Source organism: Panthera pardus, unplaced genomic scaffold (genome assembly GCF_024362965.1).
Source record: "Panthera pardus isolate Hobbes unplaced genomic scaffold, ASM2436296v1 HiC_scaffold_1, whole genome shotgun sequence".
Classification (NCBI taxonomy): Eukaryota; Metazoa; Chordata; class Mammalia; order Carnivora; family Felidae; genus Panthera; species Panthera pardus.
Genome location: NW_026526654.1, coordinates 62,031,868 through 62,057,036, shown reverse-complemented (window position 1 = coordinate 62,057,036; position 25,169 = coordinate 62,031,868). Strand labels below are relative to the sequence as shown.

The window sequence follows — 25,169 nt, the reverse complement described above, 5'->3', positions numbered from 1 at the left end:
ACTTTATGAAAATAATCTTGCTCCCCAGGAGGAAATATTTGGTGAGATAACCCACCTCTTTATGTGCCTGCTTTGCATTTTTGAGGCCACCTGTATGTGATCCTCTAGGACCTCATCTTTGAGACATCCTAATGAACCTACGGATATCGTTTAGTATTGAAAATATTGTAATAACCTTCGGAACCTTTCAAAAGAAGTGACACTAAGAACTGGAAGTTTTCTTGCAGAAATTGCTCACAGTTTCACATGCGGGTACGTTATTTTTTAATAAATTCCAAAAGAAAGGCTAACAATGAATCTATATTCTAGGTACGGTGTTCAGCATGTAATTATTCTAATCAACAAATATGTATTGACGCGTCCTATGCAATTTATCTCATTTCACTCCCACAATCCTATGAAAACCATTATCCCCATTTTATAAAGACGAAAAAGTTCTCAGAGAGTAGTCACATAACGAATACTAAAACAGAGATCTTGCCCTGGAACTTCAAAACCAATTCTCCAAACCAACAAACCCTGAAGAATTAACGCTTTCAAATTCTGTTAACTAAAACAGTCCGCCCTAAGAAACCTCGCGATATCACTCAAACTACTACTCCCAACATGCACAGCGGCTTCGGTCCATCCGCCTATCCCCTTTATTCTGGAGGGCCCCAGCGTGCCTCGAGGCACGAAAGGCAGCCTGGGGGTTGTAGTTCTCGTGGACGCCTACCGGTATTGCCAGCGCGGCAGTGGCGGCTTTCTCGGTTCGGTCCAGCCGGTCTTGTAAGGTAGCTGAGACGGAGAAAGGGCGCGGAACTGGAAAAGGGTGAGTCAGGCACTGTCTACGCGATAAAGGGAGGCGGCACCGCGGCGTAGAGCTGAGTTAAGTAAGTGCGGCCCCTGCTTATTCAGGGACGCCGCGATCTAGCGCCAGCGAGAAGAGGGCGAGGAGGAGCCAGAGCCCGGTCCTTGCACCCATTCTCGCCCTCGCACCCCGCCGCCATCTCCATCATGCAGTCCCGTGAAGAAGCTCCGCGCTCTCGCCGCCTGGCCAGTCCCCGCGGCGGGAGGAGGCCCAAGAGGATTTCCAAGCCTTCGGTTTCGGCTTTTTTCACGGGCCCGGAGGAGCTGAAGGACACGGCTCATTCTGCAGCTCTGCTGGCACAGCTGAAGTCTTTCTACGACGCGCGGCTGTTATGTGATGTGACCATCGAGGTGGTGACACCTGGCAGCGGGCCTGGCACCGGCCGCCTTTTTTCCTGCAACCGTAACGTGCTAGCTGCCGCGTGTCCCTACTTCAAGAGCATGTTCACTGGTGGCATGTACGAGAGCCAGCAGGCGAGCGTGACCATGCATGATGTGGATGCCGAGTCCTTCGAGGTGCTTGTCGACTACTGCTACACAGGTCGCGTGTCGCTAAGTGAGGCCAACGTGCAACGCCTTTACGCGGCCTCTGACATGTTGCAGCTCGAGTACGTGCGGGAAGCTTGTGCCTCCTTCCTAGCCCGCCGCCTTGACCTGGCCAACTGCACTGCCATCCTCAAGTTCGCTGATGCCTTCGACCATCACAAGCTGCGATCACAGGCCCAGTCCTTCATCGCCCACAACTTCAAGCAGCTCAGCCGGATGGGTTCAGTTCGGGAGGAGAGTCTGGCAGACCTGAGCTTGGCCCAGCTGTTGGCCGTGCTGCGTCTGGATAGTCTAGACATAGAGAGTGAGCGGACAGTGTGTCATGTAGCAATGCAGTGGTTAGAGACGGCTCCCAAGGAGCGCGGTCCCAATGCTGCGGAAGTCTTCAAGTGTGTCCGCTGGACACACTTCAGAGATGAAGATCAGGATTACCTGGAAGGGCTGCTGACCAAGCCCATTGTGAAGAAGTACTGTCTGGACCTTATCGAAGGGGCCCTGCAGATGCGATATGGTGACATGTTGTACAAGTCTGTGGTACCAAAGCCAGAGAGCAGCAGCAGCTCTGTTGTATCTGTAGCAGAAAATCCACCTCAGAGACTGGGTATGTGTGCCAAGGAGATGGTGATCTTCTTTGGACACCCTAGAGACCCCTTTCTCTGCTATGACCCATACTCAGGGGACATTTACACAATGCCATCCCCTTTAACCAGCTTGGCTCACACTAAGACTATCACTTCCTCAGCTGTCTGTGTCTCTCCAGACCATGACATCTACCTGGCTGCCCAGCCCCGGAAAGACCTGTGGGTGTATAAGCCAGCCCAGAATAGTTGGCAGCAGCTTGCCGACCGCCTGCTGTGTCGCGAGGGCATGGATGTGGCCTACCTCAATGGCTACATCTATATCTTGGGTGGGCGAGACCCGATTACCGGCGTTAAATTGAAGGAAGTGGAATGCTACAGTGTTCAGAGAAACCAGTGGGCACTGGTGGCTCCTGTGCCCCATTCCTTCTATTCCTTTGAACTAATAGTGGTTCAGAACTATCTTTATGCTGTGAACAGTAAGCGCATGCTGTGCTATGATCCTAGCCATAATATGTGGCTGAACTGTGCTTCTCTTAAACGTAGTGACTTTCAGGAAGCCTGTGTCTTCAACGACGAGATCTACTGTATCTGTGACATTCCAGTCATGAAGGTCTATAACCCAGCCAGGGGAGAATGGAGGCGGATTAGTAATATTCCCTTGGACTCAGAGACCCACAACTACCAGATTGTCAATCATGGCCAAAAGTTGCTTCTCATCACTTCTACCACCCCTCAGTGGAAAAAAAACCGGGTGACTGTTTACGAATACGATACCAGGGAAGACCAGTGGATTAACATAGGTACCATGTTAGGTCTTTTGCAGTTTGACTCTGGTTTTATTTGCCTCTGTGCTCGCGTTTATCCTTCCTGCCTTGAACCTGGGCAGAGTTTCATTACTGAGGAAGACGATGCACGGAGTGAATCTAGTACTGAATGGGACTTAGATGGATTCAGTGAGCTGGACTCAGAGTCAGGAAGTTCAAGTTCTTTTTCTGACGATGAAGTCTGGGTGCAGGTAGCACCTCAGCGAAATGCACAGGATCAGCAGGGTTCTTTGTAAATATTTTGAATCACTAAGATGTTTCTACTGCTATGGAATGTATCTTTAAAAGATATCCTTTCCTTTTCCAAAAAAAAAAAAAAATGTTGATTAAGACTGCAGATTTGGTTTAGAAAGGGTATGTTTGTTTGAATTATTAATGTAATGTTACAAAATTTTAACAGTCCAGGAGATCAAACTATATAATAATTTACTGTGCTAAAAGTTGAGATTAAAATATGCAAAAAACAAACTATATAATTGATTAGAATGCTTGGTGGTTTTTTTCATTGTTTGAGTATTTGTTGCACCAGTGGATTGTTTTGGTTAGTTACACCGTTTATATTTTAACGATCTACCTTAGTCTTCTGTTAACTTCATAATTCTGTTTAGTGCTGCAAGGAATTTAACTTTTTAATTTTCATAGTATAAAATTGGACTAGAAGTTGTTTGTAGGGAGTTGAAGGTTTATATTTTCTTTCAGAGTAATGAAAGTAGATTTCCCAAGTTTTGAACTAGCCAGTTTTTAGTATTATAAGTTAATACAGTTTGTTCAATTTGGTTTGGTTTTCTCCTCAATGCAAAGGAAAAAATCGGATATATATATATAGAGGTTATAAAATAGAGATTTCGTTCTGATAATGTGCAGAATGGTCTTAAGAGATCACAGAAAGTAAAAAAAAAAAAAAAAAAAAAAAAATCAGGATTCTACTGCTTTAAAAGAAATTTCACTTTTAATTTTGGAATATAAAATGTATTTTCTAAAAGTGACCATTTTTCTATCTTAAAAAACATCCATTCTGGTAGTGTCACCAATTTAAACACCCTTCTAAACCAAAGAAAAAAAAAGAAAAAGAAAAAGTAACTTGCTTTGTAAGGTCATATTTTTAATCTATCTCTTGTACATGCTTCATTGAATCAAAGGAACAATCCTTTTGTTCACTGGACATATGCTTGAGTAATGTAAATTTTTATCCATTGGTCATTCCTAGTCTTAAAAAGTTTATATGCTCTCCTAAAATATTTTGGCTGTATAGTTTTGGTGTTCATCTTAGAGGATTCTTCAGCAGGAAGTGATTTATTCTTTACTGTTTTTGTGAGGTAATACTGGTTTTGAAAATACGTTTAAGCTAAAAAGAATATTTTATTGAGATCAGTGGTTACTGTGTCTATCAACTCTAAAATCAAGTGCCAGCAGAGAACTTTAAAACTTTAAGCTGTGTATGGAGCTGTTTTGTGTAGCATTGAAATGTTCTATCAAGTTTTGTCAGTCACTGTATGTGATTATCAGCTTGAAGGTATTTTTGTATTAAAAGTTGACAGTTAAAGAACATAAGTGGATGATGGCATTTGGGGCCAATAGTGAAAGTATGTTTCCTCTAAAATATTTCCCTAGCAGTGGTATATATACATGGTTATTTTATTAGGGTATTTCTCTGTGAACCATGCTGCAGTCTTTGTTTTTTGTCTCTTTGCTTGTTTTTGTATCACCATAAAGTAAGGGAAAATCCAGAAATAGAGACTAAATCACACAAAATTGATCTTGTTAAATACAGAGAAATAGAGGTGCTTACCTTTTGAGGATCTCTTAATACATATGATTGTCACAATGCATATCCGTGATAAATGGTGTACATAATATAGATGCTTATAGCCTATAAATTTTTCTATACCGACGTAGAATCCTCTTTCTGCATCTTTGTTCAACATGTTAATTCCTCTTCTGTTTATTCTCTAGTAGCCGAATGCCAGCATTTTTTACACCATGGCACAGTACTGAGAAGTGTGCTCCAGGATAGGGAACTGAATTTTGAATGAAAAAAGAGAGGGAGAGAGAAAAGGATTTAAAAAAACAAGCACACAAATGTTTTCTTAGCCATTTTCATTGGGCATCTGAAGAGTCCATAGGACGTTCCTGTTTAACATTATTTCTAGTGAAATAAGATTCTTGCTCTAGCAATATGTTCCTAAGAATGTCTTCCCTCAAAACAGTAAACGTGCTCTAGTGGCCTAAGGCTACTGTTTGTTCGTTGTGATATCAGGGATGTTGTTATAAGCACTGGTCTCAGCTTAGAAAGCTGTTTCTTAATAGTGTTATTTTTTGGCCAAATTTCTTCACCAGTAACTTCTTTTTGATAGCTTTTTGTTTTGTTAGGTTGAAGTAGGACAGTGCTGATCTCAACCAGATTATCCATCTGCAGAATTAAGGTATGCAACTAATTGATAAAAGACAAATTCTGTAATTTGTCATTTTCATCCTTCGAGTTAAGTATAAGCTAATTAGCAGTAATATCGTGGTTTACAAAGAAGTTTTTTGGGGGAAGAATTTTGGTTTCGTGATATATTTGTGAATTAGGGAATAGATGTTAACCATTATTTTATAGATAAGTGATTTGTATATGGTTAGTTACAAATAAAAATGGCACTAGAACCCAGGCCTTCTGAACTCTTAATTTAGTGTTTCTGATAAATGTAGATTACTCTTGCTTGTGCAGCAAGTGACCCAGCTAGCAATGTTGAAGTCCCTTCTTGATGGGAAAGCAACTTTGTCTCAGTTTTACAATTAATTGACACACCTTTTAGCAAATGCTCAATAAAATATTGTTTGCAGGGGCTCTTCTTTGTGAGATTTAGAAGGATCTTAATTATTTTTTTGTATCTCTATGTCTGAAAAGCTCAGAGAATCCAAATTATTTTACATACTTCAAGTGATAAGTGTCACTGGCATTTTCAGAAGGATAAAAGACTAATTTAGCAAATAATTTGCTTAATTTGGGTTTAGGATTAAATTTAAATGATAGTTCCTTTCTTTCTCATCTAGTTGTAATGTTTTTTCTGCTTTGTACCTGGACCTGATGAATGTGTTGAAAGTTTTTGACTCATTGCCCAGAAAAATGTACATGTTCATGTTTTCATAATTTTAAGGGTGTTATGACACTTCTGAAGTTCTTCCACACACCCAGGATAAGAACACTTGTGACAGAGTCCCAAGAACACTTCTACAAAAGGAATTTACATTTTTTTTCACAAGGCATATTGCTCAAATGTTTGTAAGGGGAGAAGAGCATTATTAAGTTGTTCCCAAAATAGAGCTAAAGAGATATTATATACTTACCATCTGAAAGGGATGTGAATATTAATGGGTACCTCACAACTGAGACAAATTTGACATTTCTGCAGTGCAAATTTCTTCATGATGATTAACATAAGAATAGTTAAGTAACTATGGGGCGCCTGCGTGGCTCAGTTAAGCGGCCGACTCTTGATTTTGGCTCAAATCGTGAATTCATGGTTCGTGAGTTAGAGCCCTCTTGGGCTCTGTGCTGACAGCTGTGGAGCCTGCTTGGGATTCTCTCCCTCTCTCTTGCCCCTCCCCTACTCGTGCTCTGTCTCAAAAATAAATAAACATTAACAAAAAGAATAGTTAAGTAAATGTAAGTGGTGTAAAGAAATGAATAGATGCTTATAGCCTGTAAATTTTTCTAGACCGACTTAGAATCCTCTTTCTGCATATATGTTATGCATATGATTACTATCTAGGACAACTGTGTATAATGAGAATTCAAAACAAAATATAGGTTCCAGATGTTTCAAACTGCCAATATCATAGCTTTTTATTAGACATATACCTAAGTAGCAAGAGGTGTTTATCTCCTAATGACCAGGTTAATAGGTGGTTGGAAGAGGGCATCTACCCATAAGAAATCTATTTAAAATATAATCAATTTGCTACTCACTGCTCAGTAAACTAGAAACCAGTGCTTTGCCTGATGTCATTTTTATCAATTTGTACTGAAATGAGGAAAATATATAAAACATGGACGAATGAATTGTAAAATTATTTAATGGAACTTGTTTTAATGTTCATAAGTTAGAAATTTGTAAAAAGTTTGCAGCTTTATATTAGTCCATTAAACTTTTTTTTTTCATTTTCTTAAGTTTATTTATTTTAGAGAGAGAGGGAGAAAATCCCAAGCAGGCTCCATGCAGTCAGCAACAGAGCCCGATGTGGGGCTCAAACTCAACAAACCGTGAGATCATGACCTGGGCCCAAATCAAGAGTCAGATGATTGACCGACTGAGCCACCCAGGTGCCCCAGTCCACTAAACTTTAAAAGAAAGTTTGTCTTTAACTTTCTGAAGTGTGGTCACCAGAATGTAGACATCTCTAGTCTGCCTACATTTGAACTTTGGGGATCATTTTATGTTGTTTCTTAGCTGTTTCACTTTGCCTCTGTCCTCCCATCAGATCTCACCCACGTCTTCAACACCACCATTTCATCATTACAACTAATTTCAAGAAATATTCATTATAGCAAATATGACGGAGCAGGAAAGTATTAGGAAAAATTATTTCTAGAGAATGTAACTAGCAATCCTAAGAGAATTGATAAGCTACTTTTAGAACCATCAAATGGTTAAATACGTACAAACTAGGTTTTTGTTTGTTGTTTTTTGATGAAGGAGAAAAATGGTGGTCATCGAAGCTGCCAAGTCTTAGAGAACCATATTGGCAATAGGTTCTGTGTCCTTTCCTTGACTCTGGGCCATCCTGTCACCCGTATCTATTCCATCAGCTCCAGTTCCTTGTTTCTTTAACCTTATGGACTAAACATGCCTTAGACACAGGGTGGGTAAGGAACAGATATTGTAGCATATCATTTCCACCATTTTGAGACATATTTTCTCAGTAACTATTCCTACTCTGGATGGTCACCTCTGCAATGGAATTAACAGTTTATAGATTCACCTCCAAAGCAATTTTAGCAGCTTGAAATCACCATATCTTAGTCCAGAGTGTTGAGGGAGGGGAGAGAAAACTATTCCTTAATTCTGAGGTAACTAGCAAATAGCAATGGCTCTTACTTCAAGGCACAGTCTGATCAGAGTCTCAATGTCCTTATGGCTGTCTTTGTATAGAGAAGATACCATGGGGCAATATTTTCCTCTCAGTTATACACTAGTTATGATCTAGGTGTTGTTGTATGTATGTGGAGACCCTAGAGCTGTTTTAATAAGATAGAGGATTCTCCTATAAAACTCCAGTCTGTTATGTTGCCCCTCTTCTAAAAAGTCATGTGAGGACAGGCTCTCTGTTTTCCCATTCTGCTATCCTTAGGGTATAGTTTTGGTCCACATGGTCCAAGCTGGTTTACACTCATGTCCATATTCCAACTATAAGGAAGAGGGGAGGGGGAGGACACGACCCTTGCCTATAAGGGAAGTTGCATACATCGCTTCCAGTCACATGACACTGGCCAGGTCTTAACCACGTAGCCACACTTAACTGCAAGAGTGTCTGGGAGAGGGGTGCCTGGGTGGCTCAGTTGGTTAAGCATCTGACTTCAGCTCAGGGCATGATCTGACAGCTTGTGAGTTTGAGCCCCGTGTCAGGCTCTGCTGACAGCTCGGAGCCTGGAACCTGCGATTCTTTTTCTCCTTCTCTCTGCCCCTTCCCTTCTCATGCTCGCTCTCTCTCTCTCTCTCTCCTTCCTCTGTCTCTCAAAAATAAACATTAAAAAAAGAGAGAGAGAGTGCCAGGAGAGGTAGTCTTTTATTCTGGGTCAACATGTATCACATTAAAATTTACAGATTCCTTTTTGTAGAATGCTGAAGACAGATATTGTATAAATCGCAATCTCTACTGTATCATCTGTCAGGCTAGATTTTATGACATGACAGCCAAAATTATTCCCAGGATGCCCAATACCCACACCCTACCAACTTACAAACCCTAGGGGGAAAACGCAGTATTTTCTGACATCTCTGGCAGATATTCCTGTCTGGATAGCCATCATTTGTAATAGATGAAGTTGGGGGATTAGAATGTTGAAGAAGACAGTTAAGGAAATACCTTCAATAAAGAGATATAGTTCCTACGGACAGTAATAGTTCCAACAATGGGAATGTTCAGGTTACAGCATGTATTTTGTTTTGACCAGATCCTAGGATTTGAGGGGAAGTTTGGAATGAAAACAACCTGGCAATGTTGGTTAGTTAGGATCAGATCATGGAAGCTTTGTATGCCATGGCAAGGAGTTTTTGCACAGAGTGTGAATTTATTGAGAATTTTTAAGTAGGGGCTTGACACAATTGAATTTGTTTTCTTGAGACTCTTCTCCTGAATGAATTGACAGTGCAAGACTGTGGGGGCAAGAATGGTTAAGGGAATGCTGTTGTAGTCCAGTGAGATGATGTGGTCCTCAGTAGGGGCGGCAGCGGTGGGCTTGACTAGGAAGACACAGATATGAAAGGTTAAAGAGATTGAGCTGGACCTATAATTGTATGTTTGGGGATGCAGAGAGCCATCGGGTATATGAGAAAGGAAGGACTATAGACTATCTCCCAAGATTCTTGCTTGGATATTGTGTTAGTGTATAAGCCAAACTTCTGTGCCAAAGAGCCCCTAAGATCAAAGATGGAAACCTGTTTCTGTCCATTGAGTCCAGAAGTGAGTAGTAATAGGGCTGGCAAGGTGGTTCTGCCCAGTAAGGTTCTTCATGAGTCCAGGTTCCTTTATCATTTTTCCTCTGACTCCTAGTGAGTTGTCCTCATCTTCACAGGCAAAGCACACTCACTAGAATTATATCTATATTGTGGCCTGCAGGAAAGAAGAAAGAGGAAATGCAAGCAATTCCTTTTTTAATGGACTTTTATGTAATTTTGCCATTTTTCACTGGGGAGAATTTACTCTTATCACCATATCCACCTGCAAGGTCGACTGGGAAATAGTCATTAAAGGGGTAGCTCTGTGCCCAGCTAAAACTCGGTGTCTATTACTAAATAGAAATAAACTAACATATTTTAAAATAGACATGTCCAGGCTTCCTGTATTCAAATACAGGCAATTCACAACAGCATGCAGGCTTTATTGTAATGGTGGTCATTTCAAATCTCCCTCCTTCCACAATAAGTTCACACCCACAAGTTAAATTCCACGTAATCCTAGATAATGATTTTTCACAAACAAATGTGCCCCTGAGATGCTTTACACACACATACACACACACACTCACACACACTCATCACATCCTTGTCATTCAGGTCTGCCTCAGCCCAAGTATTCCTAGAAATGGCAGAAATTCAGCTTTCAGAGGTCAGGGTTCTCTCCCTGCATGCCTGAACTCGTTTCCAGTCCCCTCTTCTCTGGACACCTACTGCTTAGTCTTTTCACTCATCCCACACCCCAAGAGCTCTCCATATTACCAAAAGGAAAAAGAGAATGAAGAAGGGCAATTAGATGTTTCTGTCATGGTTGACTAAGTGGACAGTGCTGTCAGTGTATTTGAGACTCTAGGAGTCAGATCAGATTTGGAGACACTGGTAGATGCATGGGGTGTCCCATGTCACCCCAACTTCTGATTTCAGCTGAAGCTATGGCAGGCACTCCCAGACCATGATAACAGGCCACTTTGCTTTTCTGGCTCAAGGTTTTCTCTTGAAAGATCGTTCTCTTTGGCAGTGCTCTTGCAACAGCACAGGAGTTCAAGGGGAAGTGCATGCCCCCAGAACAGTCCTTAAGCAAGGGATGATGGGAATTGGTAGATCTATGCTACAGCATCCCAGTTTCAAGAAAGGGACAGCTGTGCAGTGCCTTGTACATGGATCTTCAGAGGGCTCCCTGCTGGACTGAACCCCAGTCTCTCACCACAGTAATCAGTTCTGTAACACATCTTCCCTGTATTGCTTCAGGGTACAGCCAACCATGTCACATCACAGAAACTTGATTTGGTCACTGGTGGTATTTTGCAAGAAGTTTCAGATTTGAAGATTTGCTTGGGGGCAGAAGCCAAGAAAGAATTAATTAGAATGAGTGAGCTGAAGCTTTGCCACGTGCCAAATATAGGTATACTCAGCCACTAAAGGACATAGGCAAGTTCAAGCCTCACAGCCCTTCTTCTAACACAACAACAATAAAAAAATTCATGCTCTTATAAAACCTGCGCTGACAAAAATGTTCTGCCTGAATCTAATTAAGCTATTAGAACAAACTTCCAGTTGACAGGAAAGACCTGCCAGAAGGATGAATTAAAATCCCTATAAAAAAGCAATCAGCAAAATCCAGAATGTGAGATATCCAGCAGGACAACAACACAGTGTCAACGGTAATCCATCTTCCCTCACATGGTAAGATGTGAGGAAGTGGGAACAGCAAGCATGGGCTCTTCTTTGCAAGCTTGGATGGTACCTAGTGAAGGAGAGAATACCTCAGGTCATGGTTTTGGTTGCTTTGAGTCTTAAACACTTTACTATGCATGGGAAAAAAATCCATTGAGAAAATAATGAGGAGCCTCAGCCCAGAAGCTCAGAAGAAGGGAGGAGATGGACCAAAGCACAAGGGCCAGGATCATACCGGAACAAGAGCCACAACCCTTCTTCTTCCAACCTTGGAGGAAGAAAGGGAGGCTTATAGAGAGGGACCTGGCCTGGCTGGCTCAGTCAGAAGAGCGTATGACTCTTGATCTCAGGGTCATGAGTTTGAGCCCCACGTTGGATATAAAGATTACTTCAAATAAATTAAAACTTTAAAAATTTCTTAATAAAAAAGAAATTTAAAAAGAATCTCACAGAGATAGAGATGTATTTCTTAATTCTTTATTTGAATTAGGATGCAAATTTTTCCGCTGAAAGAAAGGGAACAGCTTGGAGGAGAGGGCGTACCTATTCAAAGGTGAGTTTCATAAGAGCTGGAGATAGGGTCAACTTCATCTTTATATCCTTCATAACACCAATCAAAGTGCCTTGAACAGAGTTGAGAAAAACATTTAAGACTGGAGCTGTTACTGTAAAATATGACTGCTCATATCCTAGATTTTAACAATATAATGTATATTACAAAAATTTCTATTTTAAAAATAATCTTTAAGTAGCTTGAATTTCTTTATATCATTATATTGTTTTAGGGAGAGAGAATCTCAAGCAGGCTGCATACCCAGTGTAGAGCCCAATGTGGGGCTTGATCCCACGATTCTGGGATCATGACCTGAGCCGAACTCAAGAGTGGGACCTTCAACTGACTGAGCTACCCAAGACACCCCTTTATATTGTTTTAATCACTAGGTGATTCTTGATTTTTTGTCAATTAGAATCATAGAATACTTTTCTTATTTAAACCTAAAGAACTTTAAATAATATAGCAAGGGTCACACTGCTAGTTATTAAGAACACTGGGATTAGAACTATGTTTCCTCTCTCTTAAATCAGGGCACTTTCTAGTGCACCCTCTTGCCTCCCAAGTATGGTTTATGATGAAATCTACACCATTTTTTGACATGTACACCACCATAAGCATAGGACTGGGAAAGTAAAATCTCAGTTGTTCTACTTGAGATATATTCTGTCCTCCAATCTAGTTTTTATGCACCATAGAGCACTAAATCTGGAATCTCTGCACCCCATACTAAGAACTCTGAATAAAGAGATTTCCAGACTTAACACAAAGTCATCTCAGCATAATTGAGGAAGAAAATGAAAAATTAGTTTTAGTTCAAAATAAAACCCAAGAAAACCTCCAGTGATGAAATTATAAATTTTATATATCAAAAGACATAGTATGATTTTTTAGTATTACATTATACATTTATTTTTAATATTATATTTGATATTTATACTATTTATCTTCAGTATTATATTTTGACCATTTCAGTTCAGATACAGTTCAGTAATCTGAAATCAGAGCACTGAGCTAATTTAATAAATGTCAAAGTTTTCTTACATTTAAATTCACAGCTATGATATTAAATATGTCAAGGTAATAATAAAGTGTACTTTCTCAAACACTACCTCGATTCTATGTGTTTACTGAAAACCTTTTTAATATATGTTTGAGGAGCAATAAAGCAGTCTCTAAATTTGAATCAGTTTGCACAGTATTGAGGTTCAGATTTAAAGATATGATTATGTCATTTTACTTCAAAATATAATCTAAATTTATCAAAAGTCTGTATACATTTCTCATCATGAAATTTTGAATCACAGCTGGAATCAATATGAAAATAACTATGATATAATGTTTGAGGTCTCTGAAATGTCGAAGACTCTTAATACAGTCAGTTTCTGATTTTCTAGGAACTCAGGTCCTTCCTTTTTTCCATGCTGGCTGTCTACCAGCTGTGTTTGTGAACGTTCAAGAGAAGATAAAGGATGGAGAGCTGGAATCAGTCAACCGAATTGCTTGTCAGGAGACTCAGAAGATTTGGAGAAAGGTGAGGCACAACCAAGTATTTAAAATAAGATCTCTAAGCTCAGGATCCTGTTCATTTTTCTCTATGTGGTTACATCAAGTTTTCCCAGCACCATTTGTTAGAGACTCTCCTTCTCTCATTGGGTATTCTTGGCTCCCTTGCCAAATATTGATTGCCTTTATATGCAGGAGTTTTTTTCTGGGCTCTCTACTATGTTCCATTGATCTGTGTGTCTATATTTACGCCAGTGGTATACGGTTATAATTATTATAGTTTTGTAATACAGGCACACTTTGATTTACTGTGCTTTGTTTTATTGTACTTCACAGATATCGGGGGGGGGGGTTGTTTTTTTGTTTTTGTTTTTGTTTTTTACAAATTGAAAGTTTGTGGCATTCCTGCACTGAGTCTATCTATTGGCATCATTTTTCCAATAGCATCTGCTCACTTTGTGTTTCTGTCACATTTTGGTAATTCTTGCAATATTTCTGAATTTTCACTCTTATACTTGTTATGGTGGTCTATAATCTTTGGTGTTACTATAGTAACTGTTCTGAGGTACCACAAATCTCACGCATATAAGATGGAAAACTTAATTGATAAATGTTTTGTGTGTTCTGACTGCTCCACCCACCTGCTGTTTCCCTGTCATCCTCTCCTTGGTTCTCCCTCTGCCCTGAGATACAACAATATTGAAATTAGGCCATTGAGTAACCCTGCAGTGTCCTCTAAGTGGTCAAAGGAAAGGGAGAGCTGCACTTCTCTCACTTTAAATCAAAAGCTAGAAATGATTATGCTCAGTGAGGAAGGTATGTCAAGAGCCAAAATAGGCCAAAAGCTAGGTCTCTTGCACCAAACAGCTAAGTTTTTAACACAAAGGAAAAGTTCCTAAAGGAAATTAAAAGTGCTACTCCGTTGAACACACGAATGATAAGAAAGTGAAACAGCCTTATTGCTGTTTTAGTGGTCTGGATAGAAGATCAAAGAGGCACAACATTCCCTTAAGCCAAAGCCTAATCTAGAGCAAAACCCTAACTGTCTTCAGTTCTAGGAAGGCTGAGAGAGGTGAGGAAGCTGCAGAAAAAAATGTGAAGCAAGCAGATATTGATTTATGAGGCTGAAGGAAAGAAGCTGTCTCAGGGCACCTGGGTGGCTCAGTTGGTTAAGCCTTTGACTCTTGATTCCCGCTCCGGTCATGATCTCACAAACCATGAGCCCAAGCCCTGCGTTGGGCTCCATGCTCACAGCACAGTCGGCTTTGGATTCTCTCTGTCTTTGTCAAAATAAATAAAAATAAACATTAAAAAAAAAAAAACCAGAAGCTGTCTCCATAACATAAAAGTGCCAGGTGAAGCAGTAAGTATTGGTATAGAAGCTGCAGCAAGTTATCCAGATCTAACTAAAATAATTAATGAAGGTGGCTACACTAAACAACAGATTTTCAGTGTAGATGAAATAGCCTTCTATTGGAAGAAGGTGCCATCTAGGACTTTCATAACTGCTATGCTTTTATAAACACACCTTTTCCCTCCTCACTTCCATAACCCTTACCAACCCTAGACTGTAATCCATACCTATAATTTTTTTTTATTAACAGAATGTTATGTAAATGGAACCATATGGTATGTAACCTTCTGAGACTTTTTTTTTTTCACCCAGCAATTTTCCTGAGATGTATCCAAATTTTCTGTTTATCAGTAATTCACTTTTTGATGTAGACATTCCAAATGTAGTAACAATCCCCGCAAAATCTTCTCCTCCATAAAAGCAATGAAAACACTAACAAAAACTCTTAAAATAAATTTATTGGAACTATGGAAATTAACTAGAGGCCCACTACATTCTGAGAAGTGTTTATTCAAGAAAAACAGATGAATCTTAATAAGAACAATAAGTCTGGTGGCATTTTAACACACCCTAATCCCATCCCTCTCTCCTCAGCTTTATGGGAGCCTTAAATTCAACAGTTTCACAACTATAGTACCTGTAAAAAACAGCAATTTAGCAGCCACCGGAGGAGACATAATGGATTTGGAGATCCCTAAAAGCCCTATCCCCAGAGATTTGCCTCTCTGATGGCTCACTTTAAAAGCTCCATTACCAGGACTCATCTTTATTTGACCTATTTCAGAGTACACTCTGTGAAAAAAGCTTAACATACAGGGCTTTTGGGGGAAAAAAAATCAGTGACACAACAAAACAAAAAAATAGGTAAATTGGACTTAATCAAAATTAAACTTTTGTTCTTCATATGATACCATCAATAAAATTAAAAGACAATGTAAACAGAGAAAATATTGTCAAATTATATATCGGATAAGAGATTTGTGTTTAGAATATATAAAGAACTCATACAATTCAATCATAAAAATATAAACAACCCAATTGAAAGTGAAGAATGGGTTTGTATGGACATTTCTCCAAGTGGCCAACAAGCACAAGAAAAAAATGTTCAACGTCAATAGTCATTAAAGGAAATACAAAATCAAAATCATATTGAGATACCCCTTCATACCCTCATGGATTGCTGGAATCAAAAACAAAATGAGGGGTGCCTGGCTGGCTTAGTCAGTGGATCATGTGACTCTTGATTACAGGGTTGTGGGTTCAAGCCCCTCACCGAGTGTGGCGACTACTTAAAAATAAAATCTTTTTTAAAAAATGAAATGAAATAAACAAGAACATCAAGAAACTGGAAAATAAAAAGTTCTGGGAAGGATATGGAAAAAATTACATCCCCATAACCTGCTGCTGGGAACCTAAATGGTGCAGTTGCCTTGGAAAACCATTTGCAGTTCTCAAAAAGTTAAACAGAGTTACCATATGACCCAAAACTATCACTTTTAGGCATATACCCAAGAGAATTGAAAACATACATCTAGAAAAAACTGGTACACAAATGTTCATAGAAGCATTATTCATAACTGACAAAGAGTAGAAAAAACTAAATGCCCACCAAGTAATAAATGGATGGAAAAATGCCAATATCAATGCAATGGAATATTATTTGGCCATAAGTAGGACTAGAGTTCTGATACATGTTATGGCTGGATGAACCTTGAAAACATTTTGTTAAGCAAAAGAAGCCAGACACAGAGGACACATATTGTATGATTCCATTTAAATGAAATATCCAGAACAGCCAAAAACACGGAGACAGAAAGTACATTGGTAGTTAACTGGACTGCGGGGCTAAGCATATGGAGTGTCAGGAGGAAACAGACATTCACTGCTAATAGGCATGGAGTTTGGGGAGGGCACTGAAAATATTTTGAAATTCATGGTGATTGTTACACAACACCTAACTAGATTAGATATCTAGTTTTTACATCATGACTATACTAAAATTGAGTGAATTGTAAACTGTAAAATGATGAACTTGGTGGAGACTTCCAAGGAAGATGGTGGAGTGGAGGATCCTAGACTCACCTCGTCCCATGAATACACCTAGATAACACCCACATCAGTGTAAATAACCCAGAAAATGCCCCAAAGCCTGGCAGAACAGTCTCTCCACAGTTAAATATAGACAAGAGACCACACTAAAGAGAGTAGGAAGGATAGAGATGTGACCAGAAGTCACAGTCCCTGGGAGGGAGGGATGCCACTGGGCAAAAAGAAGAGAGAGGAGCAGACCCCCATCAGGTACCCCAGGCATGGGGAACCCACACTAGAAAGACAAATCCCCATAACTTTAACACCTAGCACTTTAAATATCAATCTCAGAGCATGTGCTAGAGGGATGGGGATCTTTGGGTGACCTCTCCATAAACATCTGACTGGTGGCCAAGTGCCATTTCCCTCCCCAAAGACCCAACCTAGATGTACAGACACCTATGGTAACCAGCACAGTGCCAACACTCTCCACCTAACTTGGTAACAGTGTGCCCTGCTACTACCCATGTTCTGCAGATACATGCCCTCCATCCCAGCCTTGGCAAGAGTTTTCCCAGGTACAAGGCCTCTCCCTCAAAGGACCAGCACCAACCTTGCTAACTGCATGTCTAGACCCTGTGTTCTTCTACAGACCTCTTTCCTCCAACATGCCCTTGGCAGGAGTCAATCCAAAGCAGTGCCACAGGCTTGGCACTGTGCAAACAGGAGCACCACTCCAAAGTGACTCCTGCCCTAAGGAAAAGGAAAGATAACCACACATATCAGTCTAACTAATGCCCCACCAGTAGGCTGGGGGCAGACATCTGGTCTAACTGCAGGCCACACCCACCAACAAAAGCTTCTCAGAAGACAATACAGGGGGACACCCTGTAGCTCAGAGCTACCACAGCTCTGGCAAATGTCTTATCTGACTCAACACAAGGCCAAGGCAGCCCCAGACTGGCCCACTAGCAACACAGAGATGAAATCTTACCACAAAAGGCAAAGAAAACCATTGCAGATGACTGGACTGAAGGCAAATGTTGTTCACCCACAACAGTAGGATGTATGCAATACACATTAGATAAACCCCTGAAGAATCAGGTTCTGGTGAGCAGGAGACATTGCGCTGCAGGGCACTACAGGATCTCTTCTTCCTAAGGCCACTACTTGTAAGAGGGGGAGATGTAGCTGACTTTCCTAACACATAGATACAGAGAATTTGACAAAATGAGGAGACAGAAAAATGCGTCCCAAGTAAAAGAACAGGAGAAACTCACAAGAGAGCTAATTGAAACAGAGATAAGTAATATGACTAATAGAGAATTTTTTTTCTTGATAGAGTATTTATTTTTTTTAATATGAAATTTATTGTCAAATTGGTTTCCATACAACACCCAGGGATCATCCCAACAGGTGCCGTCCTCAATGCCCATCACCCACTTTCCTCTCCCTCCCACCCCCCATCAACCCTCAGTTTATTCTCAGTTTTTAAGCGTCTCTTATGGTTTGGCTCCCTCCCTCTCTAACTTTTTTTTTTCCCTTTCCCCTCCCCCATGGTCTTCTGTTAAGTTTCTCAGGATCCACATAAGAGTGAAAACATACCTGTCTTTCTCTGTATTTAAAGTAATGGCCATAAAGATGCTCACTGGACTGGAGAAGAGAGTGGAGGACATCAGTGAGACCATCAATAAAGAGATGGTGCAGAACCGGTTTGGGATTCTGTCTCTCCTCTCTGCCCCTCCCCAGCTTGTGTGTGTGTTCTCCCTCTCTTTCAAAATAAATAAACTTAAAAAAAATTTTTTTAAGAGATAGAAATTGTAAAAAAGAACCAGAGATGAAGAACTCAATAACTGAAATTTCAAATACACTATGGAAAGCAATCAAGCTGAAGAAGAGAGAGAAAAAAGAATAATAAAAAATGAAAATATATTGAAGGAACTCAGAGAAACCATCAAGCATAATAAGATTACCATTATGGGGGTGCCTGGGTGGCTCGGTCAGTTAAGCTTCCAACTTCAGCTCAGGTCATGATCTCACAGTCCACAAGTTCGAGCCCTGCATCAGGCTCTATGCTGACAGCTCAGAGTCTGGAGCCTGCTTCGGATTCTGTGTCTCCCTCTCTTTCTGCCACTCCCTCATTCACATTCTCTCTCTCTCTCTCTCTCAAAAATAAACATTAAAAACATTTTTTAATAAATAAGATTAACATTTATAGGGATCCCAGAAGAAGAGAGAGAAAAAGGTGTGAAAATGTATTTGAAAAAATAATAGTGGAAAACTTAACTGAATCTGGAGAAGGAAACAGACTTCTGGATCCAGAAGGCACACAACCCAACAAAATCAACCCAAGGAGGTCCACACCAAGACACATAGTAATTAAAATGGCAAAAAGTAGGATAAAGAGAATTTTTAAACTACCAAGACAAAAGAATACGTTTACATACAAAAGAAACCCCATAAGGCTAACAGCTGATTTAGGAGCAGAAACACTGCATGCTAGAAAAGAGTGGCATGATTCAAAGTGCTGAAAGAAAAGAACCTACAACCAAGAATACTCTATATAGCAAGGCTAACATTGAGAATAGAAGGAGAAATGAAAAGTTTCCCAGACAAACAAAAGTTAAAGGAATTCATGACCACTAAACCAGACCTATAAGAATTGTTAAAGGGGGTAAGGGCGACTGGGTGGCTCAGTTAAGTGTCCAACTTTGGCTCAGGTCATGAACTCGCTTTTGTGAGTTTATGCCCTGTGTGGGGCTCTGTGCTGACAGCTCAGAACCTGGAGCCTGCTTCGGATTCTGTGTCTCCCTCTCTCTCTGCTCCTTCCCTCCTCACACTCTGTCTCTCTCCCTCTCAAAAAAATAAATAAAGATTTTTTTTTTTAATGTAAAGAATTGTTAAAGGGGACTCTTTGAGTGGACAGGAAAAACCATAAACAGGAGTAAGAAGTAGGTAAGACGTAAGAAGGAGTAAGAAGTAGGAAGCACAAAGCAGTAAAAATAAGTATATTGATAAAAATCAAAGGATCCAGAAAACAAAAGGATGTAAACTATGACACCATATACCTAAAATATAGGGGGAAAGGGATAAATTATAGTTTTATAATGGGTTCAAACTAAAGCTACTATCAACTTAATATAGACTGATATGTGCATAAGGTATTATATAATAAACATAATAGCAACTACAAGTTAAAAACCTATAATAAATTTGAAAAATATAAAGAGAATGGAATCCAAGTATATGACTAGAGAAAGTCAGCAAACCATGATAGAAAAGAGAGAAAGAAGAAAGGAACAAAGAACTACAAAAACAAAACATGTAACAAAATGCCAATTAATACATACCTGTAAGTAATTATTTCAAACGTAAATGGTTTAAATGCTCTAATCAAAAGACATAGGGTGATAAAAAAAAAAAGATATAGGGAAATGGAATAGATGAAAAAGGAAGACTCATATGCTGCCTACAAGAGACTCATTTCAGAGCTAAGGACACATGCAGGTTGAAAGTGACAGGAAGGAAAAGCATTTATCATGCAAATGGAGTGAAAAGAAAGCTGGGATAGCAATGTTTATATCAACAAAATAGACATTAAGACAAAAGCTGTAACAAGAAACAAAGAAGGATACTATATAATCATAAAGAGAACAAAAAGAAGATATAATAATTATAAAGATTTATGCATTGAACATGGGAACACCCAAATACTTAAAGCTGCTAATAACAAACATTAAGGAAGTAATCAATAGTAATACCATAATAGTAGGGGACTTTAACACCCGAATTACATCAATGGATACTTCAGACAGAAAATAAAAAAGGAAACAGTGACCTTGAATGACACATTAAACCAGATGGATCTAAAAGATATATTCAGAACACTCCATCCTAAAATAGCAGAATACACATCCTTTTCAAGTGTACATGGAACATTCTCTAGAATAGATTGCATAGTAGGCCACAACACAAGTCTCAACAAATGAAAAAGATCAAAGTCATACCATGCATCTTTTCCAACCACAACACTATGAAATTAGAATCAACCACAAAAAAAAAAAAAAAAAAATCTGGAAGGAACACAAATACATAGAGGTTAAATAACATGCTACTAGATGATGAATGAGTCAACAAAGAAATCATAGAGAAAATTAAAAAATACATGGAAACAAATGAAAACACAATAGTCCAAAATCTTTGAGATATAGGAAAAGCTGTCCTAAGATATAAGTTTATAGAAAAACAGGCCTACCTCAAGAAGCATCTAAATAAACAACTTAAGCTTACACCTGAAGGAGCTAAACAAAAGAATAAACAAAACCAGTAGAAGAAAGAAAATAATAAAGATTAGAACAGAAATAAATGAAATAGAAGCTAAAAAATAATAATAAAACAGATCAATGAAACCAGAAGCTAGTTCATTGAAAAGATCAACAAAATTGATAAATACTTAGACTCATTAAAAACAGAGAGGACTAAAAGAAAATCAGAAATGAAAGAGGAGAAATAACAACCAACACTACAGAAATATAAAGGATAATAAGAGATAATTATGATAAATTTTATGCCAACAAATTGGACAACCTACAAGAAATGGATAAGTTCCTAGAAACATATAACCTTCTAAAACTGTATCAGGAAAAACTAGAAAATTTGAACAGAGTGATTACCAGCAGTTAATTACCCTGATAACAAAACCAGATAAAGACACTGAGAGAGAGAGAGTGAGAGAGAGAGAGAACTACAGGCCAGTATCTCTGATGAAGATAGATATAAAAACCTTCATCAAACTATTAGCAAACTGAGGGGTACCTGGGTGGCTCAGTCGGTTAAGCATCTGACTTTGGCTCAGGTCATGATCTCACAGTTCCTGTGTTCCAGCCCCATGTAAAGCTCTGTGCTGACAGCTGGGAGCCTGGAGCCCACTTTGGATTCTGTGTCTCCCTCTCTCTCTGCCCCTGCATTCGTGATCTGTCTCTTTCTCTCTCTCTCTCATAAATAAGTAAATAAATAAATATATTTTTGAGAGAGAGAGACAGAGCATGAGAGGGGGAGAGGCAGAGAGAGAGAGGGAGACACAGAATCCAAAGTGGGCTCTGGCTCCAAGTTGTCAGCACAGAGCCTGACATGGGGCTCGAACACACGAACTGTGAGATCATGACCTGAGCCAAAGTCAGATGTTTAACCGACTGAGCCACCCAGGTGCTCCCAACAGTACATTAAAAAAATCATTCATCACGATCATGTAGGGTTTATTTCTGAAATGCAAGGGTGGTTCAGTATTCACGAATCCATCAACGTGATATATCACATCAACAAAAGAAAGGATAAAAACTATATGATCATTTCAGGAGATGTACAATAGCATTTGACAAAGTACAACATCCATTCATGATAAAAACCTTCAACAAAGTAGGTTTATAGGCAACATACTTCAACATAATGAAGACTATATATGCAAAACCCATAGTGAATATCATACTCAATGGTGAAAATCTGGAAGCTTTCCCCTATGATTAGAAACACAACAAAGATGCCCACCCTCACAACGTTTATTCAACATTGTACTGGAAATCCTAGCCACAGCAAGCAGACAACAAAATGAAATAAAATACATCCAAATTGGTAAGGAAGAAGTAAAACTGTCACTATTTGCAGATGACATGATACTATATAGAGAAAACCCTAAAGACTCCACCAAAACACTACTAGAACTGATAAATGAATTCAGTGAGGTCTCAGGTTACAAAATCAATATACAGAAATCCACTGCATTTGTATACAGTAATAATGAAGTAGCAGAAAGAGAAATCAAGAGAATAATTCCATTTATAATTGCACCAAAAATAATAAAATACGTAAGAATAAACTTAACCAAGGTGGTGAAAAACCTGTGCTCTGAAAACAAACACTGATGAAGGAAATTGAAGATGACACAAACAAATGGAAAGATAGTCCATGTTCATGGATTAGGAGAAAAAATACTGTTAAAATGTCCATACTACAAAAATCAATCTACATATTTAATGCAATCACTATCAAAATACCAAAATTTTTCACAAAATTAGAACAAATAATCTGAAATTTTGTATGGAACCAGAAAAGACCCTGAATAGCCAAGGCAATCTAGAAAAAGAAGATCAAAACTGGAAGTATCAAAATCCCATATTTCAAGTTATACTGCAAATCTGTAGTAATCAAAGTAATATGGTACTGGCACAAAAATACGTAAATCAATGGGACAGAATAGAGAGCCCAGAAATAAACCCATGCTTTTATGGTCAATTTATCTTTCACTAAGGAGACAAGAATATGCAATGGGAAAAAGTCTCTTCAATAAATCGTGTGGGAAAACAGGATAGCTACATGCAAAAGAATGAAATTAGACTATTTTCTTATATCGTACACAAAAATAAACTCAAAATAGACTAAAGACCTAAATGTGAGACCTGAAACCATGAAAATCCTAGAAGAGAGCTCAGGTAGTAATTTCTCTGACTTGAACATAGCAATATTTTTCTAGATATTCTTCCTGAGGTAAAGGAAACAAAAGCAAAAGCAAACTATTGGGGCTACATCAAAATAAAAAGCTTCACAGTGAAGGAAACAACCAACAAAATTAAAAGACAACCTACTGAATAGGAGAAGATATTTGCAAATGACATATCTGATATATGGTTAGTATCCAAAAATAAAAAGAACTTATACCATTCAACATCAAAGAAAAATCCAATTAATGGGAAGGAGTTAGTGAAGATGGCAGAGTGGTGAGAGGACCCTATGCTTGTCTCATTCTGGAATACAGCTAGATATATATCAAATCATTCTGAACACACAAGAAATCAATCTGAGGACTAAGAGAACAAACTACATGACTAGAGGGAGAGAATAGGCCACATCATGGGAGGTAGGAGATGTGGAGATGTTATTTGGGGGAGAAAAGAATCTTAAGTGCTGTGGAGGGAAGGGAGCCCTAATCATGCAAAAAGGGGGAGAGAGCGCACAGCACGCAGGAAATTGCATAAGAAAAACATTTCCCCAAAACAATTGACTGGGAAACCAAAAAGGGCTGATTATCACAAGTTTTTACAAGCAGCAGAGCTCAAAGACTGAAGTTTCAGAAGTCCATGCCATAATGGGGGTGGAGCCTGGTAAGCCTAGCAATGCTCCTGTGAAGGAGCACATAGGCCTGGGAGTGGACAGTGTGGTCTGAAGATCCTATGGGACACACTGGAGAGACAGTGTCCTTTCTTGGAGTGCATTTGGGACAGGTGGCCCTGCCTCTCAGGGGACAAAAGAGCCAGTGGGCACTATTGCACAGCTCCATTCACTAGCACGAGCAGAGACACTTGCTGAGGACAGCTAACCGGGAAGCCAACTTTTTGCTGCACTTTATCATAAACTCTAAGCCCCTGTATGTTCATGAGACTGCCCTTCTGGGACAAACTGGCACCAGCCATAGTGTGGCAAGACCCTCCCCCAGAGGATCAGAGCAGGTCCCACGCCACACCAGGTCCCTTAAATTTGGAGTTTTGAAATCCTGCTGGTGCACCTGAGATAAAACAGGAGCACTGCGCCTCCAGGTGGGCAGACAGCTCAGACACAGGATGAACACAGGGATCTGAGAGATGCCTGTGACACATGAGGTGAGATTGTCCACTCTTCTCTGAGGGCTTCCTGAACAGCAGTGGGCACAAATTCCCCTCTCCAGGGATGAGAGAGAGGGGGCTGATGCATTCCCTCCCTCCCCCCGCCGAGCAACACAGAAGGACTTCTGTGAGCAGCACAGTGCCCAGAGTGGATGTTTGAGTTGCTTACACCAAGCCCCACCCCTCTGTACCCTGCAGATGCTTTTTTACTAGGTCAAGTGTGCCTGAGAGCCAGAGCATCAGCCTGCTCCTCCCTCCCCCTCAAGACCAGCACAAATCCCCCTTAGGCACCAAGTCTACTGACCATGGAGTGCTGCAAAGCTTCAGCTCTAGGGGAAATAGGATCTAGCCTCTTTTAACAAGCAGACCAAAGCACACCTGGTTAAAACTCGCCACACAATGGACAAAGTCCAAACACTCCCCACTACAGGCAAGGAGAAACTCTGCAGAGGATTCACATAAGTAAAAGAGCAGCCAAAACACACCAGCAGAGTGCACACAGCATACACCAGAAACACTTCCTGGATTGCCAGGCCCTGGACAGTATATGACCTCTACTTAATATAGCCATTACTCTCAGGAGCACAAAACATAACAGGCTTTCCTAACACAGAAGACAGAGAACTAGACAAAATGCCAATATGGAGGAATTTATTCCAAAAGACAGAATAAGAAAAGGTCATGGACAGGGATCTAATCAAAACAGACATAAGTAATATGACTGAACCAAATTTTAAAAAATCAGAAGGATACTGGCTGGGCTTGAGAAAAGCATAGAAGACACCAGGGAGTCCCTTGCTGCAGAGATAAAAGACCTAAAAACTAGTCAGGCCAAAATTAAAAATGCTATAACTGAGATACAAAACGGACTGGTTGTAAGATCACAAATATGGAAGAAGCAGAGGAATATAAAATTATGATATATGATATGAAGTGATATAGA

The 25,169-nt window shown here is 39.6% G+C and overlaps 1 protein-coding gene and 1 long non-coding RNA gene across 3 annotated transcripts in view; both read left to right on the top strand.

Annotated features, from left to right (window-relative positions):
• Window positions 1-680: 680 nt before the first annotated feature.
• Window positions 681-6,777, top strand: LOC109265872 (kelch repeat and BTB domain-containing protein 7). Its single transcript, XM_019447400.2, has one exon. It carries the CDS (start codon window positions 997-999, stop codon window positions 3,034-3,036), a length of 2,040 nt encoding a protein of 679 aa, XP_019302945.1. The 5' UTR covers window positions 681-996; the 3' UTR covers window positions 3,037-6,777.
• A 1,795-nt stretch (window positions 6,778-8,572) lies between these two features.
• The window catches only part of LOC109265871 (uncharacterized), a 59,623-nt gene continuing 43,026 nt past the window's right edge, over window positions 8,573-25,169 (top strand). Inside the window, exons 1-2 of one of the 2 annotated variants that reach the window (XR_008420911.1) lie at window positions 8,573-12,075; window positions 13,084-13,220. This is a non-coding gene — a long non-coding RNA (uncharacterized LOC109265871). Of the gene's footprint in view, window positions 12,076-13,083; window positions 18,284-25,169 lie in introns of those variants that run through there. The other variant, XR_002079388.2, reaches the window with a different exon arrangement.

What these genes read in the sequence shown, in the direction of transcription:
- LOC109265872 (XM_019447400.2), top strand. Translation starts at nt 997, where the DNA reads ATGCAGTCCCGTGAAGAAGCTCCGCGCTCTCGCCGCCTGGCCAGTCCC.